The 21,413-nt window shown below is 34.5% G+C and overlaps 1 protein-coding gene across 3 annotated transcripts in view; it reads left to right on the top strand.

The window, feature by feature from the left end:
• The window catches only part of ADGRL4 (adhesion G protein-coupled receptor L4), a 117,638-nt gene that overhangs the window by 52,977 nt on the left and 43,248 nt on the right, over positions 1–21,413 (top strand). For 2 of the 3 annotated variants that reach the window (XM_050805341.1, XM_050805351.1), the window contains 5 exons: positions 8,216–8,368; positions 15,369–15,439; positions 16,349–16,528; positions 16,640–16,823; positions 18,236–18,352. In XM_050805341.1, coding sequence (XP_050661298.1) covers positions 8,216–8,368; positions 15,369–15,439; positions 16,349–16,528; positions 16,640–16,823; positions 18,236–18,352 — 705 coding nt within the window. The remainder of the gene's footprint in view (positions 1–8,215; positions 8,369–15,368; positions 15,440–16,348; positions 16,529–16,639; positions 16,824–18,235; positions 18,353–21,413) is intronic. The other variant, XM_050805362.1, reaches the window with a different exon arrangement.

Raw genomic sequence — 21,413 nt, 5'->3', positions numbered from 1 at the left:
TTTTAATTCAATGGTGAATTTTTGGTACATTTCTCTTTCCAGATACTTACAATAAATTCCATATTTTGTCCTTTACTAAAATTAGATAATGAGTCTTCTTTCTTCCAGTGTGTTTTACTTGCCTGCTGTGCTCCACCCTCGCCCTAACTAAAGTAATATGAACCCTACTAGATGCAGACTATTTATTTATTTTTATTTATTATTTTATTTTTTTTCTGAGACAGAGTTTTGCTCTTGTTGCCCAGGCTGGAGTGCAATGGCATGACCTTGGCTCACTGCAACCTCCGCCTCCCAGGTTCAAGAGATTCTCCTGCCTCAGCCTCCCAAGTAGATGGGATTATAAGCATGTGCCACCATGCCCAGCTGATTTTGTATTTTTAGTAGAGATAAGGTTTCACCATGTTGGCCAGGCTGGTTTCAAACTCCTGACCTCAGGTGATCCGCCTGCCTTGACCTCCCAACGTGCTGGGATTACAGGCTGGAGCAACCTCGCCCGCCTGGTGCAGACTATTTATTAGTTTCTCTTTTCAGCATATATCCTATAAGAGTCCTAATTAGCACTTAAGTTATGTGTTCATGATCACACAGTCATCATCTATTTGAATTTATTGTATTGCAGGGCTTATTGTCCACCATTTTTACCTCTCCATCTAATCTTCCCCTATATAAAATTCTGTCTCCTGAATTCATTGGTATTTGGTTAGAATACTGTCTTGAATATTTTCTTCACACACACTGCATGAGTGATCTACTCTCTGAATCCATGTGTTTCTACAAATGTCTTTCATCGTGTTCAGAGAACGGTTTCTTTAGCAGGTTAGAGAATTATAAAGACACACTCATTTTATCTTAGTGACATACATGTTACTCTATTGTCTTTCAGTGATATTAGCAAGAATCTGATACTATTCTAATAGTTTTTCTTTTGTGAACTAGCAACATTTGTTTTGCAACTGAGAACTTGTAAGATTTTTCTACCAATGATTTAATTTTCCCCATCGAATATGCATTACTTCAATGATTAGAAACAAAATTCAATAAAACTAGGTCCTCAAAAACAACTTCATAGCCATCATGTAAGTCCCAGAGATACTATAAGAGCATTACTCATCTTTACTGTACCGTCGATTGATAGATACAGTAGAATGACAGTTTTAAAGTCTTTGGTCATTTGAAATAAATGTGTACAATTTTGTCCTATCGTGCAATGAGCAAGACAAGTGATTTCCAATATGTACAAACATAAGATTGTTTCATTTCATTTACCTTCTCTACTTATACTTCATTTTGTTTGTTTTTCTAATATGTGTATATTAATAGTTCTGACAAAGAGAACCAAAAAATTGGTAATAATATAAAATGGGAACATTTTCTTAAGTGCTACATTTCCTTCAGAAAATAAGTGTAAACAGAAACAGAGACTATTCTATACAGGTACTGTTTGTTTGTTTTTTTCCTGGCTTATACATATTTTTCAAAGTCTGACTCATAGTCAAAGGGACATTTTTCCTTCAAAAAGTTTTTGAAATGGACCAGCAGTTTCAAGCACTTTAAAAATTCATTCCCAATGAAGATACTGAAAAATAATAATAAATACCCAGCACAAACGTTTTATTCTTGTATAACTCTGCTTTATTTTATCTTTACAATTGTAACACTTCTCATTTGATGAATTTTACATTTCCTTTAATAAATTGAACTTGAGTTCATGGTCAAGGAAATGTGAGTTACATTATGTGCTTTATAATCAACAATGCAAATGTGAGAAGTGTATCTTCAGTATTGGATATCTGTTTTTATCTGACTTGTTAATCAATAATTCTGCACATGGGAGGATATATATTCTGTCCCGCACTTAAAGATTCAGGTGCAAAAGCAATTTCCTGAGGGGAAGAAAAATGTAATTCTGTATCTTCCTTTTGGTACCTTTCCTTCTCTTATAAAGAGCATGCTTTTCATTTCATGAATTTTACATTTCCTTTAATAAACTGAACTTGAGTTCATGGTCAAGGAAATGTGAGTTTACACTATGAGCTTTATAAGTCTATTAATTGTCCTGACTGATTGAATCCATCCTGGATTCATTGTAGTTCTTTTTTTCTCTCCTTTCTGGTGATCTTTTCTTCCTCCTTATCTCTTTACCTGTATTTTTGCCTTGGTATTCACAAAATAAATACAAACCATAGAAAGTTCATAATTGAGAAGGATAATGATGATTTTTTAAAGTCCCTCATAGTACTGATATGGAAAGAGAATTCCCAGTGCTGTTGAAAACAAATGAGCCCAGCAGCTGCATTGGGGAAAAAGAGGGGGGAAAAAAGTTTTCTATGTTACTGTTACTCCACCTTTGAGACAGAGGGCCTGTTTCACAAGGAATCACATAATGGTTATGGTCATTTTAGTGTTTAAATTTACGGAGCAACACTGGCAATCACATCCAAAGGGAAAATGTGTACAGGAGTGATGCTGCTGTTAAGGTTCCATAGATTTCAAGTTGTTATAATCAATTCGAGCCCGGCCAGTAATATCTCAAGTGATGAATCATCTCAAGAGATGATTCTCTTTTTTTTTTTATTTTTCTTCATCTTTAGTCAATACATTAAAAAATGAAATATAAACTAAAATCTTATTAAGATTCTGGAATACCAGTGTCCTATAAAGCAAATAAACTTCTATCCCATTATACAAAGAAGGTAACATAATCATAAGGTTTGTGGTCAAAAATGTTTCATTACTAGGGGCCTCAATATCACTCTTGAATTTGGAGAATTATATGCTCACTCTTTATGTCTTATTAACAAGTACACTTTATGATAAAGTACACTTCACTCTTCAATGCTAAGAAATAACTTGGGCTTTGGAGTCAGACAGTCTTAAACATAAAAACTGTGTCTACCGGATTCTCTTTCTACACTAGCATGATTTAACCCATCTGAGCTTTAGTTTCCTCTTAAGTAAAATGAAGACAATATCAATCATTGCATTGTTGCAACGATTAAGTAAAATAAAAGGTGCCATTTAACAGAGTGCTTGAAATACATGTTTTCTCTGAAATAATTATTTCATACTATCGGGTATAAATCTTGTTAATCTACTTGTTGATGTAACTCCAAAATTACTAAACAAGTAGCTAACCATCAACAACAGAAACAAAGTGCCTACAAATATTTTGAAAATATATTTTAGACATATGCATCTGTTTATTATTTTAACCCCCCCATGTAGTTTACTGGCAAGTTGGGCTGAACCATGTGGAACCCTAAAGGCTTTTTCTGGTCAACGCTGGAAAGCAAAAATACATGGAGAGGCTTCCCTTGTCATTTTTCTCTGCCTTCACATCCTACCCTCAATCCTCTGCGCTTAATCACTTGATTGGTAAGAAGCTGCAAACATAAGGAAGAAGACATGAAGGACAACAAAAAATGGAGGGTGGGAGGCAAAACAAGAGCACAATAATGCTATACCCATGCTTGTAAGCTGAGATGGAACATGCAGAGTTAGAAGGAGAAGAAAGGGGTCCATTTAGAGATGAAGCACAAAGAAAAACAGCAGGCTTGCCCCTTTTCTCAGGAGCTGAGAAATACCATGCTCTTGAATCTGATTCATGCTCTGGAAGAGAAGAAGGGAGTCGTGAGCTTTCTCCTACGAATAGACAATTTATGACTGTATAGTTGACTGTGGAACTATTGATACGCCTTCTGAAATGTCCTCAGTTAATTAAGGCACATCAACTTTTTATGGCCAAAAGTGACTCCCCATCTTACCCTGCAAGAATGCTCCTCCTCTGCTTCTCCCTGTTCTGATAAGAGGATCAATTTATCCACCAGATCCCTCCAAGTCAGAATGTGGATTTCATTTTTGCTGCTCCTCTCTCTTCAGCCAACTCAAATATCCATTCAATCTCCAAACCCCATTGATATTTTAAGATTATTTTATTATGAAAAATTTAAAATATAGAAAAGCAAAATACGATATAAAAATTTGTATGTAGCCATCACCTGTTTAATCCTACCGTCTTTTCTTTATCTTCTCCAAATCACTGACTCGTAACACCTAAATATGTCTGAAATATTCCCTACTTCTTTCTCCTTGATTCTGCTTTGGTTAGTTCCTCAAGTCTAGTGTTCTACCAGAGCTACTTGGGCCTTAGTTTTCTTTGTACTTGAAAATGTGTTTGGAAACTCAAATTCAATCCTATTTATCCACTACATAAAATCTGTTGATGGACATCCTTTACCCACTGGATATAATTCCAAATTCTTGGCAAGCATTTTCTCGGTTTCAGCCATGCCTACCTGCACAGATTCTTGCCCTGCAGCCTCGTGCCCAGTGTCTGACAGTACAATTCTCCTCTAAATTATGCTGTTCCTGCAGGCCTCCAGGCATTTAGGTAAACTTTTTCCTTTGCCTGATTGGATTGTGGGGACCCCTTTTGTTTGTCTAAACTCTTGCTTATACTTCAGTGCCTGACTCCAAACATCACTTCCTTTTCTAATACTTCTCTGTCAATAATCTTTACACTTTGATCTTGCAAATAACTTGAGGAAGTCGTTTTCTTCCAGTTGCCACTGTACTACTAAATACCTCTTTTATTTTTGACACACACTACAATCTAATAATTTGGGTGTTGGTACCTCTTCTCCAGTGGCTATGGATACCTTTAAGTTAGGAGCTGTGTGTATGCCTGTGTCTTGCTGTGCTTAACTCAGTGTATCAGAGGTGAACCAGGAAGAATTTTTTCTCAGAGAACACCAAATATTTTTCCTTATTAAAACAATTTGATAACATTTTAAAATATATCTCCAATATAATTGTATTTTAAATAATTTTTCAAGGGACATCTTAATCTAAGTAGTTATTTTACAATGCACCAAAATTATACAGTGAGTTACAGGGATTAGGTAGTAAAACTGGTGAACTCATTTGAACATTAGAAATAAGAGTGCCCAAGAAGCAGACTTTTATTTTTCTATATTATACCCATCCAGAGAAACTTTCTCCTTGAAGATTAATTATTATGAAGTTGGACCCTGGAAAGTTTAAGGCAATTTAAATAATTCATTTTATATATTACTTCACAAAGATAATTTCTTGCCTATCTCCACTATCTTGAGGGAAGAGAGAGGTTACTTTCAGATAAGTGGTATTTTACCGAACAAGATTTGAGTTGGACCATTAGGGAATTTGTCCATATCATATATCCAGCCCAGAAGATAGGGAGATAGATAAGGAAATATTTTTCTTTCCAAATTCTTGATAAGAAAGCAAAGAGGTCAAGCGCTCAAAACCATACAGCAGGAAGAGACACAAGCATTAATAGCAACTTTTGTTTTTTTCTACCTGTTAATGTAGTACCCAAGACCAGTAACAATATTTTAGAGTTAAGCAACATATTGGCAAGTTAATCTATTTTTACAAACAGTCAGTTAGGTGATATAAAGTGGTTCATTTTCTTGGACTCCAACCAATACCTCAGACCTCATGAGTTCTTTTTCTCTATATTTTTGCATATCATTTTTGCAGCTATAGCCCACAGGGGATACAATCCTCATCATCCTCTATATTACCAATAACTGATATGAGAACCAATTTCTTTTAAAGTTTAATATCAACTTCTCCCAGTATGCCATGAATGGAGTCAAATTTAAAGATAAAAATGAAAACTTTTATTTTAATAAAAACTCAATTATATGCTTCTGTGTTAACTTGCCTTTAGAATGTGAACTCTGACAGCAGGGCACAGATCCTGACTTTTTGATTAATTTTTACTTATTTCCCAGTATAGACATATTCACTTTTGGGAACTGGGAAACTCCATAAATATGTGAGTAACTGAATGATTGAATCAAACCTAATATGGTTCAACTATTTTGCTTATTTTCAATTTGTGAGCCACTCTCAGTTAATTTTAAGAAACTAATTTCTATTTTATGCATACATAGACATACATATCTACTTTTTGAGTATATATAGCCATATAGAGTTGCATCATATATTTATTTATACAAAATAGGTAAATTAATTAAATACATACATGTTAATAAAGTATTTTCAGCATTTTGTAGAAGACCATTCACAATTTTTCTTACTTTATTGCCCTATTTCAGCAATTTTTCTCTCTTCCTCCTACCTCCATATGTTGTGCTTTAGGGGCATTTGACAAGTGCCTGGCGAAATGCTAAATCTAAACACAGAGTCTTAAATATGCTTTAAAATTTTTTTTTAATTTTAAATTTTTTAAGTGAATGTGTACTTACTGGTACCACAAGCTACACAACACCACTTTCTATTGCCTGGTTCTGATGGAATCAAACTTTTACATTACTTGCCTGGCCTATAGAAACTTTTGATAACTCAACCTTCTTTGTTCTTTCATATCTCAAAGTTGTTAGTCTCCAGGAGAAGCTCAAAATTCTTCCCTTGCTGCTCTGCTCTTCTGTCTTCCCAATAATAAATCAGCTCATATGCTAGGGATTAAAATTTTCAAGGGAACTTGAGATTCCCTCTCAACCTGCCAGGAAGGTATCTATGGTAAAATAAAAAGCGATCTGATGCCACAAAGAAAAAACTCTTAGATATGATGCCTGGGATCCGTCTGCTCTATTTTTTCTCATCAGTTAAAGATAGTAATACCTACCTTCTAGAGCTTCTATAAAGCATTAAGCTAATTAATATTTATAAAACATTTAGAATATATCTTCAACTTTTAGTGATTACTATATGTGAGCAATAGCCAGTATATGAATTAAATGTTACACAACTCACCCTTTAAAAAGAAATTAAGCCTGGTTTGAATAAAATGAAGAATAAAGATTCCAGACATTTTTCAAACCTGACTTGTTTTTACAATTCCCCTATGATTTCTCTCTGTGCTCCCCAATTAGGCTCCTTACAATCTTCAGAATATCCCAGTCACTTTTCTGCCTGCACTTTTGTCCAAAATTTTTTATTCCTTTAGTTTCCTTTCTTCGTCTCTTTCTCTCTAATACTTACCTATCCTATATTCTCCAGTTTTAGTCTATAGGTTTTCTAGGGCTGCCATAAAAAATTATGACCAAATTAGTGGCTTAAAATATCAGAAATTTATTCTCTCACAGTTCTGGAGGCTAAAAGTCTAAAATCAAGGTGTCAGCAGAACCATGCTGCTTCAAAAACATAAAAACATCTAGGGAAGAATCCTTCTTTGCCCCCTCTAACTTTTGTGGTTGCCAGCTATCCTTGTCATTCTTTGACTTGCAGTTACATCTTTTAATCTCTGCCTCTGTCTTCACAAAGTCATCTCTTCTGTGTCTCTATGTCCAAATTTCCCTCCTTCTGTGAGGATGTCAATCATTGAATTACACACCATAATCAAGTCTGACCTTGTTTTTCTTTAATTACATATCCAAAGGGCCTATTTCAAACAATGTCACATTCATAGACACCTTGGGGTTGGGATTTGAGCTATGTTTTTTAACCCACAACAGGGTTTCATGTCACTGGAAAATATTCTCCTCCAGACCATTATGATAATCTCTAAGCAGCACATATATTCCAATCAATTTATTTAACAGATAATATAAATTTGCCTTCTGATATTTAAAAAGGGGTTACGAATCTTTGTCATCCCTGATAAATTATATTGTAAGAGTATAAAGGTAAAGACTGTATTATTTACTTTTTAATTTATTGTATTGTATACTCTTCTGTGGACCAATATAATGCATATAGTTGTAAATAAATGCCTTAATGAATACATGAAAAGATTGCATGCTGAGTAATGCAAATTTTTTCTGTGGAACAATGGATGAAAATAAATAATACATGATAAGAACATGTCAATTTGTAATTTCTGATTTTTCATTTTTAATTTATATTGTGCTTTTGATGGATTAAAAAGAGTACTATAAATTCAAAATGAGCATATATTTGTTGACATGGTTATAATTAAATTACATATAAAAATTTGAAAGATATTGCCACATAGATTTAATAGTTACATCTAGTGTTTTAAAGTAAGAGATCCTATTTTGCTTTGCAAATACAAAGAAGATCTCATATTATAAACAAGAAGAAGACAAGTGTGGAATACGGATTCTTTAGTACTAAGGTCTGTACATATAAACATTATATATCTTAAACTATTTAACAGTAAAAATTCCAAAATACCGATGGAAAATAGTCAGAATTTATGTCAATTCTATAAAAATAATCTTTTAAATTGATATGCCAACAGATGATAATGAATGTGGAAATTTAACTCAGTCCTGTGGTGAAAATGCTAATTGCACTAACACAGAAGGAAGTTATTATTGTATGTGTGTACCTGGCTTCAGATCCAGCAGTAACCAAGACAGGTTTATCACTAATGATGGAACCATCTGTATAGGTAAGTTCGGTTATCTAAGTTAGAATTTGCACATATCTCTTATTGTTTATTATCCCCAGAGGTAAAACATATTCAAACCAAATTCTGCCAGACCTTGATTGTACCCTAGGTGTTAAGTACTTTCAGAAGTTTACTTAATGTCTTTATTTCTCCAGTGTGTTAAAGTCTATGGGATATTTATCCGAGGATACAGGAAAAAGGCTTTTTTTTAATTTTTGAGAGAATAAGTTTGCAAAAATATAAAATAAAAGAGAGAGAAATGTTCATGGAGCCTTGAGATCTAGTATAGTGTCAAACAACAGAATAAATGTTTATACTTTAGAATAATTTAATACTTCAAGAAAATTGTCATTTGCATTAAAAGATATTGATGCCTTTGGAAATACGCACCCTGTGATGGGTTCTACATATTTTTCAGACAATCATCATTTATAAAATAATTGTTCTAGTGGTTTTATCTCTGCTTTGATAAAAGTCACACTTCAGATACGCATTAAGTTTTTCTGAACACTATAGTCAGAAAATTATTTATAAAATCATGTAGGGTCACGAAAACATCCTTTGTAGGAAAAATAATTTCAATGTAACTTTTAAGTGATTGTTCACTTATTGTGGGTCTAAAGGGAGGACCTAGACGATTTTTAAAAATATCCTTCTGTTGTAATTTGGTCATGCATGTGATTGATCAGATCCTAGAGAATTGGATTCCAGCCTGAGAAAAAATAATTATTTACAAACTTCAACAGATGAATAATTTTCAGAAGCGAATTCTCTGGAGCCAAAGACTTTAACTTTGAAAATAAATTTTAAATCATCTTAAGCATGGTTTCCAAAAAATATTCAACTCATCAATAACTATTATAATTAATTATGATTGGTAATCTACAAAATTAATAGTTATGCAGAGGCCCTGAGAATGTAATCATGTAGCCAAGGTTAGACATGGGAATAGAATTCAGGAACCTACATGCAACATAGAGAAGGCTAATGTGCTGCTTCTAAATTATATAGCTAGATAAAAGAGATAGATATTCAAGTTAATCTCGATCACACTAAAGCCTTTGATTAGTGTCCTAGTGAGACCTTTTTTTTTTTTTGAGACAGAGTCTCGCTCTGTCACCCAGGCTGGAGTGCAGTCTTGGGATTTTGGCTCACTGCAACCTCCGCCTCCCAGGTTCAAGCAGTTCTCCTTCCTCGGCCTCCCAGGTAGCTGGGACTACAGGTGCATGCCGCCACACCTGGCTAATTTTTTGTATTTTAGTAGAAATAGGGTTTTACCGTGTTGCCCAGGCTGGTCTCAAACTCCTGAGCTCAGGCAATCTGCCCGCCTCGGTCTCTTGAAGTGCTAGGATGGTAAGCTATGAGACAATATTCAAAATATGTATATGTGAAATGTCTGTATTAAAGAAATCATCCAGTCTCATGTACCCACGCTTCACAACATTTACTCTGCTATGTAAAAAAAGGGAGATTTTATTTTCCTCATTTTATTGCCAATGAAGTGAAGGGCTACTCTAGATTCATACATTTTGGATAAAGGTAAGGCTAGACTCACAGTTTTATATCTAAAAACCCTTTGTTATTTCCATGGAACACTTAAATGTGTAGTAGACCATTCAAATATCTCTTTGATCTGAATCATCCAGATACACTGGATCAAACTTTGCAAGGGTATAAAATATTTAAACATATGAGAAAATAATGCTATTACTGTTGAATGGTAAATTTACCTTTAGTGTTTCTAGAGAAAAGTTTTATTGCAATATAGCATAATAACATACTCAGGAAATAGGAATCAATGAGATTCTGCCCAGAAAACTTACAGTACTTCACCGTTTGTTCTTCTCAAGCCTATATTATTGTTATAGTCTTAGAATGTCATATAATGTGCTTTTTACCTTTAGTAGTTCAGTTCTAATATGTAGCCCTGCAAACTTTAGTGGAAATGTTCCAGTCAGTGAAGAAGTCTAACGTGTAACAACTTAATCACTGTAATTTAATACAGTTTTAACTTTGCTCTCCATTCCCTAATGTCTCTTGTTTGTAGAATACATCTGTCTTTTTATTTGATCATGTTTACTTTTAATAATTCTCAACTCACAAAGGGTTATATTTCTCTGTTCATGTTCCTTGAAGTAGAGAATTTCTGCACTAGAAAACACTGAATCATAGATACAGAGAAAACACAAACACACAAAGATGACTGAATGGCAACATTTTATGGGGGTAGTATATTTGTAATTGAAGACTCTTTCTCTTGATACTCAATTTCTATTGCGGTAAGGTGGAATGGACCTAAGTTTGTGCTAATTCCCTTTTTAGCTATTTTAAGTAGTCGGCAAATGCACTAACCTTATTAAAGCCTAATGCCCAATATTGAGCCCTTCTGTTTCTACCTGGTTTTTTTTTGATGGATTATTCAGTGAAAAACTCGTTCTCTAGAAAAATGTTATTTCTCATCAATTTTTGTTGTCCTTAAGGATTAAGCTTTTTTGAGAAGCAGTGTAGCTATTTCGTTTTATTTCAGTCCTGCAGTAATTTTTGTTGCACAATATCATAATCCTCAGGGAATCCGAACAGAGAAACATAAATCTATTTCCTTTTGCATTAGTATATCACCTTACAGTGTATTGCTTCTGATTTGAAATTTTAGCTTATCCTAAAATTTGACATTTCTGGTAATTGTAGTCATTAAAGTCTCTATGAATAAAAAATGGAAGACTTTGATATAGGGCAAGACATGACTCAAGCAAAATTCTTTACCTTTAGTCCACATTCAAATACTGTTTTCCACACATAAGGTCATTTTGCTGCAGAAGGCGCTGGGTGAGATTTAGCACTGCACATATTTCTCCTCCCCTTGGAATCACAGTAAAACGGAACTTCAGAAGTCCAGCTCCTGAGAAACCTAGTTACACACCAGAATTTCACAAATGGGAAAGTTGAGACATCCAATAGTAAAGTTAATCTGCTGAAACCAAATTAATAGAAGCCATGAGTTCCTTCAATTTCACCATGTCTTTTATAGCTTTGTTTACTGCTTGTCATGTCCTACTGCCTGGAGTACTCTATGATAATTGTAGATTTTTTTTCTAGCTTTGAATAATATTAAATTTTGTCTTTGAAAATTATTTACTACAATTGAACATTTTATCTTTCTTTGGCAGTCTGTGAGTTACACATTAGAAAACTCTATTATTGATCATAATAAGAATCATAACCATCATATGATCATGTTTTGAAAGAAGATTATGATAAAATGTTGCTGGATTGGCTAATTATACACATGAAAAAACATGACATTATTATCATCATCATTATTATTATTATTTTTGAGCTGAGGTCTCACTCTGTTACCCAGGCTGGAGTGCATTGGTGCAGTTATGGTTCACTGCAACCTGGAACTTCTGGGGTCAAGTGACCTTTCTGTATCAGCTTCCCAAATAGCTGGGACTACACTCCACAACACCTTGTCTGACTAATTTTTAAATTTTTTTTAGTAGAGAGAGGGTCTTGCTATGTTGCGCAGCCTGGTCTCAAACTCCTGGAATCAAGTGATTCTGCTGTCTCAGCCTCCTAAAGTGCTGCGATTACAGGTGTGAGCCACTATGCACAACCAAGCATCACCTGTTAACAGAAATGTTGCAAATGAGTTAAGATTGTTAACGATATGCTTGCATTTAGTGATATCAAATTGTTAATTTAAAATCAAATTGTAAGTTGGTCGTGAGGAAAATGGGTCAATCAGTAAATCAGGTCTGTCAAATTTAGCCGGACTTAAATAATTACCTAACAGAGATTTAGCTTTCATTATGATAGGAAAGAGGTTTTTTTTTAATAGATTTGGAGATTACCAAGATATGGTAACCTAAAAGAAAACACTATTTATCTGTATCTTAAAACATACTACACAAAGCTCCTGCTATTAGGAAAATATGCAATATGAGTAGAATCACCAGTCCTGATTTTCCAGTTACAGTATCAGGTGGCAGTGATATCCTAGGCACTATTCCACCTTCCCATACATTTTCTTGTTTGTTTATGAGGTAGAACTCTTTTGGGTTAGAAGCTGTCTTCTTTTTGAGACGGAGTCTGGCTCTGTCATCCAGGCTGGAGTGCAGTGGCGTGATCTGGGCTCACTGCAAGCCCTGCCTCCCGGGTTCACGCCATTCTCCTGCCTCAGCCTCCCGAGTAGCTGGGACTACAGGCGCCCGCCCGCCACCACGCCCAGCTAATCTTTTGTGTTTTTAGTAGAGACGGGGTTTCACCATGTTAGCCAGGATTCTCTCGATCTCCTGACCTCGTGATCCGTCTGCCTTGGCCTCCCAAAGTGCTGGGATTACAGGCGTGAGCCACCACGCCCGGCCTAGAAGGTGTCTTTTTAAGATATTACCCAAGGTCATCACACAACTAATTAATGTTATAGTCAATATTTGAATTTAGATCTTCTAATTAGCAATCCCAGAAACTTTTCCTTCAAGAAAGAGGTAACTGTAGGTTTTAGCCATTTGGATCTGCAAGAGAAATTAGTGTGGATCTTGCTGCAAAATGTAGCCATTTGGCACATTCATTGTAGCCAAGCCAGTTTCACTGGACATTAAAGTCCAAAGTGCAAGAAGGAGGATGGAAATTGAGTTCCTGGAGTCAAGATTTTTATGTTTCTCAGAGATTGGGTTTGGGATGAAGTTTCTAAGAACGTTGCACATTTAAAGGATTTGAAATTGAGAAAAATCACCATCTTGTTTACTGTTACCCATAGAAGGCATCTCACCTACAAAACAAAGGTATTCAAAGAACATAGTAGTTTTCTTGCTCATTAAATAAATTTTTTTATTGTTGTTTATGATACTTCATGGGTCTGTTCACACTTTCATTGGGGTGTTTTCCCAGTTGGAGTATAACATTTGGTGCTTCAACAGTTCAGCTCCAATAAAGACTCATCTTTGCTTTAGTCCTATATAGTTTTCTCACTTCATTGATTTCATGACAAATGACCACCCTAGTCTGCACTACGGTCTGAGTGCTTCTGTCTTTAGGTCAGCCTAGAATGCTTTCCTTGATGGTTCTCCACATCCCAAGGTCACTTGTCACTACTTGTTCCCTACTTCATTTTCTGTTCATTCATTTTTGTGGAGTGGTAGGTCCTGAATACACCTAGAAATGAGAGGATGAGGGGTGAAGGGTGGTACAAGAGCATTTGTGTTTCTTTAGAAGTGGTGAGCTCAGATTTCTGGGTAGTACAGATTTTGAATACATATACTTGTCAGAAGAACAAGAGCTGTTCTAACCTTTTAGGCCTGGGCTATTAGCTGACCTTGTAAATCTAGTACCATCATCTTTCTAGTGAATGGAACTTTCTTTAAGAATCTAGCAAGAGGCTCACTTTCAATTTTTGGTTTTGGTGGTATGAATTTGGATGTGTTTTCTAGATCTTTGTTGGATTTTTGAATGAGAAATAGGAACAGCTGCATTTAAGATAACTAGTTAGATGACATTTTAAATTAGACTTTGATTACACACCCTTTTTCTACAGCAAAGAGTATTATGACACCCTATTAGTTTTAAATCAAATTATAAATTTAAGGTTAGATGTTCATTTATTAATTTAATATAAAGTATCTTGAAGATGTCAGACCTGGGGTAGAAACATAAAAATTTTGCATTAATTCAAGGTAATGATCTAGACTCTTCAGTTTCTTAGAATCTTTTTCTCTAGTAGCAGATTATTTATACTCTATTTATAATGTAAAGCATATTTCACCATAGTAAGTAAATCTTAAAGTTAAGAATATAAACTATGTAAGCTTAAAACCCAGGGCATTTGTTACAGCCTCAATATTTAGCTTTTGAGAATGTAAGACTTAATTCTGTATAATGTATTATTTTATTTATGATGATTGTGTGTTGAGAACCGTAGTAAAATATAACCTGAACAAAAGTAATAAGTTGTGATAAAATTTTAAGGGAATTCAATCACACATTCTGCTACATCTTAGTTTTTTAGGTTAACTTACATGCAAAAATGAAGTTTTGGAAAGAAATTGGGTCACTCTTCTATCCTCCAGATTACACTGAGTTGTTGAAGTCAGTTTAGTTTGATACTAGAAAACAAATAAGTTTAAATGTGTTTCTTAAGTTGGGTCTTTGTTAAATTAGAACTAAGTGTTACATCATCAATGATGGAAATTACTGTAATGACTTTGTTGATTAATCATGCAATTCAATCTGAGAGTGTGGCCCATGAATAATATTTTCAATACTCTCTCAAAATTGATTGGAGGAATTAAATCTAAAAAGTATATATGCAGCTAAGTTTGTTATGCCATTGTCTAAATGATGATATTTCTCTAACTTTCTTATAAAATTTGACATGAAACCACTCATCATAAGTAACACTATTTTCAACAAGTTAGCAAGTATATGAGCACTAAAAAAAATTTTTTCAAATATTAAGATTTCCAGATATAGATGAGTGCAGTGAGTCAGTTGTCTGTGGTGATCATGCCATATGGGGAAATGTGAATGGTGGGTATAACTGCTCCTGCAAAGAAGGTTATCAGACATATACAGGAAAATCACAGTTCACACCTAATAATGGCACTTACTGCCAATGTAAATTACATTATTAAATTTTATGTGTGATCAAAGAACTATATAAAATATGTAGTACACAGTTGTGAAGTACCACAGAGCTACAGCTTCCAAGAAATGTGCCTGCATTCCTTTATGTTCTATGGAATAAAGAAAAGAAAGCCTATTTTTTTTAATTTAATCAAAATTGTAGATAGCATTTTATGGAACTAACATTCCTTGGTCCTTAAAACTCCTTTATTTCATTGTCTGTAAAATATTGCACATTCTAAAACTGAAGAGGAAATTCAAGTGTTAGAGAATGTCCTTTTAATATTTAAGTAAGTGAGCAAGATCATTGGGATTTATATGATGAGCTTAGGCAAAAATACTTTTTAAAACTTACTGTATAATCTGTTTTTTCCTACAGAAAATGTGAATGCAAACTGCCATTTAGATAATGTCTGTATTGCTGCAAATATTAATAAAACTTTAACAAAAGTAAGTAGAACAGTTAACAATTTATTTTATTTGGACATTTTGATTTCAATTAAAATGCTTTCAATGTCACACATTTCAAGAAGAGTAACCAGTAGCTGAACTTTAGGGAGGGTTGAAAACGTTTACATATAGAGATCTAAGCATCATGTTTGCATCAAAGACAGGGTTAATTTGAAAATTCCAAAATTATTTAAAAGGCCTTTTACATATTTAATATGCTACATTTTCATTACTCCATAAGTTGGAAAATTCTTTTTATGTAAAAAAGTTGATTGAAAAATAGTAAAGAGATACTTTGACTCTAGACCCATTCCCACATTCTAAGTAGACATACTTGAATGCACCTAGATTTGGTACTTAAAAGAGAACATTTCAAAGAGCAAATAAAGTAGGTGATTTATAAAATAATTGTCATATGATTGAGAATGTGAATCTCAACATGAGTAATCAACTATCAGTTTAAAGCAAATTTTCATTTAATCACATTGTAAAGAGTTTTCTTTAGTTGATTAAAATCTAATTTAAAGTATTATCATTTATTGCTTAGGATATCAATATTTATAAGTACTAAGGAGTTCAAGTATTAAGGTAGATTCATTGGCTAGAATATATTCTATACTGAAGAATAGGAAGTTATTTTGAAGACTCATTTTTTAAAAATTATTAATTCAAATATGCTCTGTTTCTTTTCTAAAGTAAAGTCTATGCTTTTAGGTTATTTGCTAATCTCTTGTAAATAAATTCAGGTTTCAGTAATGCATGTTATGGTTTAGGTTTATTAGTTTGGTATTATTTATGTGTAGACTGAGAAAACCAACTCAGAATAAATTTAACATATAAGTTTTATTCTTATAAAACTCCAGTAGAACTAATTTAGTTTCCTTTTTCTGGACTCATTTTTTTGCTCAGATCAGACCCATAAAAGAACCTGTGGCTTTGCTACGAGAAGTCTATAGAAATTCTGTGACAGATCTTTCACCAACAGATATAATTACATATATAGAAATATTAGCTGAATCGTCTTCATTACTAGGTTATAAGAACAACACTATCTCAGCCAAGGACACCCTTTCTAATTCAACTCTTACTGTAAGTATGTTCAGCTTCAACTCTTAATATAATTGGGCTTTGAATTTTTCCTTTCATCTGTGATTAGCGTAGGATTCTAACGTTTCTAAAAGACATGCTTTTTTTCAATAGGAATTGGTGAAAACAGTGAATAATTTTGTTCAAAGGGATACATTTGTAGTTTGGGACAAGTTATCTGTGAATGGTAGGAGAACACATCTTACAAAACTCATGCACACTGTTGAACGAGCTACCTTAAGGCTATCCCAGAGCTTCCAAAAGACCACTCAGTTTGATACCAATTCAACGGATATAGGTAAGAAACAAGGGTCCATTTCAAAGTAATCGTGTTTTCCAAATAAGCCATTTTCAAAGTCTTGGGTGGGGGTTAGGAGGCATGGTGTTGAAACTAGTACTGATTACATTGAAAGTAGTTTTATTAGTGTAGAAATGAATGGTGATGCATACTGCAAGAGCACTGTGAATAAAGTACTAGTAAAAAGGATAAATCCACAAGTGTTGTCTCCTTCCTATCATGTCCACCTTTTCTGATTCCTGAACTGTATAGCCATCAAATGGTCAGAGTACATTACTCCTTTGTCATTTTGAGTCCGTCATCTCATGACTTGTCAGGGTCTACCTTGACCAACGAATTTTTGGATATTGTGTGTTTGTTTATTTGTTATTTTGAGACAAAGTCTGGCTCTGTCACCCAGGCTGGAGTGCAGTGGCGCAATCTCAGCTCACTGCACCCTCCACCTTCTGGTTTCAAGCAATTCTCCTGCCTCAGCCTCCCGACTTGCTGGGATTGCAGGTGTGTGTTACCACGCCTGGCTAAGTTTTGTTCTTTTGGTAGAGATAGGGTTTCACCATGTTGGTCAGGCTGGTCTCGAACCCCTGACCTCAAGCCGTCCACTTGCCTCGGTCTCCTAAACTGCTGGGATTACAGGCATGAGCCACCATGCCCAGCCGGATATAACACATTTAAACTTCTATTTAGGAATCCTTTGCATGTTGATAATATAAAGCAATCAACATAGCAAATTAGAATGTTTCTTGCTTCATACAAATTCATACCTAAAATATTCAGAATCTTGTGTCAAATTGAGGATGCCTATAAAGTTTTTCTGAGGAAGCAAGGTAAGTTTGCTGAAATAATCACTGCATACATCTATACTGCATTTTCTGAGTGGCATTCTGCTGTGCAACCGCAGATTTACAAAAATCTCATCAGGATTCATCATTTACTCTAAATCAAAGTTTCAAGGATTGTGACTAATATGTAAGTGCTCTATATTTTTATAATGTTTCTGCATGAAAATGGTGATAATACAGCAGGTCAAAGGAATTATCACTCAAACGTTTAATTAAATCACTCATTAGTGAGTTATAGACACTATTCTGTAAGACATTGTAGTTGCTTATCTTTGCTTTAGTAATTGTAATTTTACAGCTTCCTTGGTTACATACACATATTATATTTTATTTAATTAAAAAAAAAGTTAAACCATGAGTGCCATAATGAAATTAAAAAATTAAAACTTGAGTCAGATTTTTAACACATATATTACATTGTCCAAACATGTTAAGAATATGTTCACTCTACCTGCTATAAATAAGTTGAAACACAACAATGATGGATGAAATTATCTCTAAGCTAATATATTTACCGTGTATATTGATTAAACTAATTTCAGGGTTTTTTTTGTTTTCATGGTTTTGTTTCAGCTCTCAAAGTTTTCTTTATTGATTCGTCTAAAATGAAACATATTCATCCTCATATGAATGTGGACGGAGATTATATAAATATATTTCCAAAGAGAAAAGCTGCATATATTTCAAATGGTAGGACTTTAACCATCTAACAGAGAATGTATCAGTGAATTTGCAATAAATACTTATGCATTTGATTACATCATATGTACATGGAACAGGTATGGTTTCCTATAAAAACATATGATGTATGTACAGTATACAGAATATCCATATTCTTACTTGAGATTTCCATTCTGATATAAATACTGGGGAGGATTTTGGCTGACAATATCTGGGTCCTTGTCTTAACTCCAACTTTTGTTACTGTCTGAAATGTTTGAAATTCTCATGAAAATATACAAAGAGCTCTGATTTTACTACTCCTTATACAGCAAAGTCACTATATTTGCAGTTCCTTTAATTTTTCTTCCTCAATAATCCATCATATTCTTCATCATGAGACAAAATTTGTGATTGTGTGAGGAAGAAAAATAGAGATTTTTTAAAAATAGGTTTTTTTTTTAACATGTTTGCTTTCGTTCTGGGAAACATGTGCATAACATGCAGGTGTGTTACACAGTTATATGTGTGCCGTGGTGGTTTGCTGCAGCTATTGACCCATCCCCTAAGTTCTCTCCCCTCTTTCCCCACCCCCCGGCAGACCCTGGTATGTGATATTCCCCTCACCGTGTCTGTGTGTTTTCATATTTCAACTCCAACTTATGAGTGAGAACATGTGCTGTTTAGTTTTTTGTTCCTGTGTTAATTTGCTGAGGATGGTTGCTTCCAGCTCTCATCCAAATACCTGCAAAGACATGATCTCATTCCTTTTTATGGCTGCATAGTTTTCTGTGGTGTATATATACCACATTTTCATTATCCAGTCTATCATTGATGGGCATTTGGGTTGGTTCCATAACTTTGCTATTGTAAATAGTGCTGCAATAAGCATACGTGTGCAGTGTCTTTATAGTAGAATGATTTATAATCCTTTGGGTATATACCCAGTAATGGGATTGTGGGGTCAAATAGTATTTCTGGTTCTAGATCCTTGAGGAATCACGACTGTCTTCCACAATGGTTGAACTAATTTATATTCCCACCAACAGTGTAAAAGCGTTCCTATTTCTCCACTGCCTCACCAGCATCTATTGTTTCTTGACTTTTTAATAATCGTCATTCTAACTGGCATGAGATGGTGTCTCCTTGTGGTTTTCAGTTGCATTTCTCTAATGATCAGTGATGTCAAGCTTTTTTTCATGTTTGTTGCCTGCACAAATGCCTTCTTTTGAGAAGTGTCTGTTCATATCCTTTGCCCAGTTTTTGATGGGGTTATTTGATTTTTTTTCTTGTAAATTTGTTTAAGTCCCCAGTAGATTCTGGGTATTAGACCTTTATCAGATGGATAGATTGCAAAAATTTTCTCCCATTCTGTAGGTTGCCTGTTCACTCTGATGATAGCTTCTTTTGTTGTGCAGAAGCTCTTTAGTTTAATTAGATCTCATTTTTCAATTTTGACTTTTGTTGCAATTGCTTTTGGTGTTTTTGTCATGAAGTTTTTGTTCATGCCTATGCCCTGAATGGTATTACCTAGATTTTCTTCCAAGGTTTTTATGGTTTTGGGTTTTACATTTAAGTCTTTAATCCATCTTGAGTTAATTTTTGTCTGTGGTATAACGAAGGGGTCCTGTTTCAGTTTTCTGCATATGGCTAGCCAGTCTCCCCAGCACCATTTATTGAATAGGAGATGCTTTCCCCTTTGCTTGTTTTTGTCAGGTTTATCGAAGATCACATGGTTGTAGATGTGTGGGGTTATTTCTGAGGTCTCTGTTCTTTTGGGTACCAGTATCATGCTGTTTTGGTTACTGTAGCCTTGTAGTATAGTTTGAAGTCAAGGAGTGTGATGCCTCCAACTTTGTTCTTTTTGCTTAGGATTGTCTGGGCTATATGGGGTCTTCTTTGATTCCATATGAGATTTAAAGTATTTTTTTTTTCTAATTATGTGAAGAATGTCAATGGTAGTTTGAATAGCATGGATCTATAAATTACTTTGGGCAGTATGGGCATTTTCACAATATTGATTCTTCCTATCCATGAGCATGGACTATTTTTCCTTTTGTTTTTGTCCTCTCTTACTTCCTTGAGCAGTCATTTGTACTTCCCCTTGAAAAGGTCCTTCACATCTCTTGTTAGCTGTATTCCTAGGTATTTTGTTCTCTTTGTAGCAATTGTGAATGGAAGTTTATTCATGATTTGGCTCTCTGCTTGTCTATTGTTGGTGTAAAAGAATGCTTGTGATTTTTGCACATTGATTTTGTATTGTGAGACTTAGATGAAGTTGCTTATCAGCTTAAAGAATTTTGAGGCTGAGATGATGGGGTTTTCTAAATAAACAATCATGTCCTCCGTAAACAGAGACAATTTGACTTTCTCTCTTCCTATTTGAATACCTTCTATTTCTTTCTCTTGCCTGATTGTCCTGGCCAGAACTTCCAATACTATATTGAATAGGAGTGGTGAGAAGAGAGCATCCTTATCTTGTACCAGTTTTCAAAGGGAATGCTTCCAGCTTTTGCCTATTAAATATGATATTGGCTGTGGGTTTGTCATAAATAACTCTTATGATTTTAAGATATGTTTCATCAACATCGGGTTTATTGATAATTTTTAACATGAAGGGATGCTGAATTTTATTGAAGGCCTTTTCTGCATCTATGGAGATGATCATGTGGTTTTTTGTCTTGGGTTCTGTTTATGTGATGGATTACATTTATTGATTTGTGTATGTTGAAGCAACCTTGCATCCCAGGGATGAAGCCGACTTCATTGTGGTGGATAAGTTTTTTGATGTGCTGCTGGATTCAATTTGCCAGTATTTTATTAAGGATGTTCACATCGATGTTCATCAGGGATATTGGCCTGAAGTTTTCTTTTTTGTTGTGTCTCTGCCAGGTTTTGGAATCAGGATGATGGCTGGCTTCATAAAATGAGTTAGGGAGGAGACCCTCCTCCTCAGTTGTTTGAAATAGTTTCAGAAGGAATAATACCAGCTCTTCTTTGTACCTGTGGTAGAATTCCAGAGACTGTGAATCCATCTGGTTCTGGGCTTTTTTTGTTTGGGAGGCTACTAATTACTGCTTCGATTTCAGAA

This window comes from Macaca thibetana, chromosome 1 (assembly GCF_024542745.1).
Source record: "Macaca thibetana thibetana isolate TM-01 chromosome 1, ASM2454274v1, whole genome shotgun sequence".
Taxonomy (NCBI): domain Eukaryota; kingdom Metazoa; phylum Chordata; class Mammalia; order Primates; family Cercopithecidae; genus Macaca; species Macaca thibetana.
The sequence above is the reverse complement of the archived record's forward strand: the minus strand, read 5'-3'. Positions and strand labels throughout refer to the sequence as shown.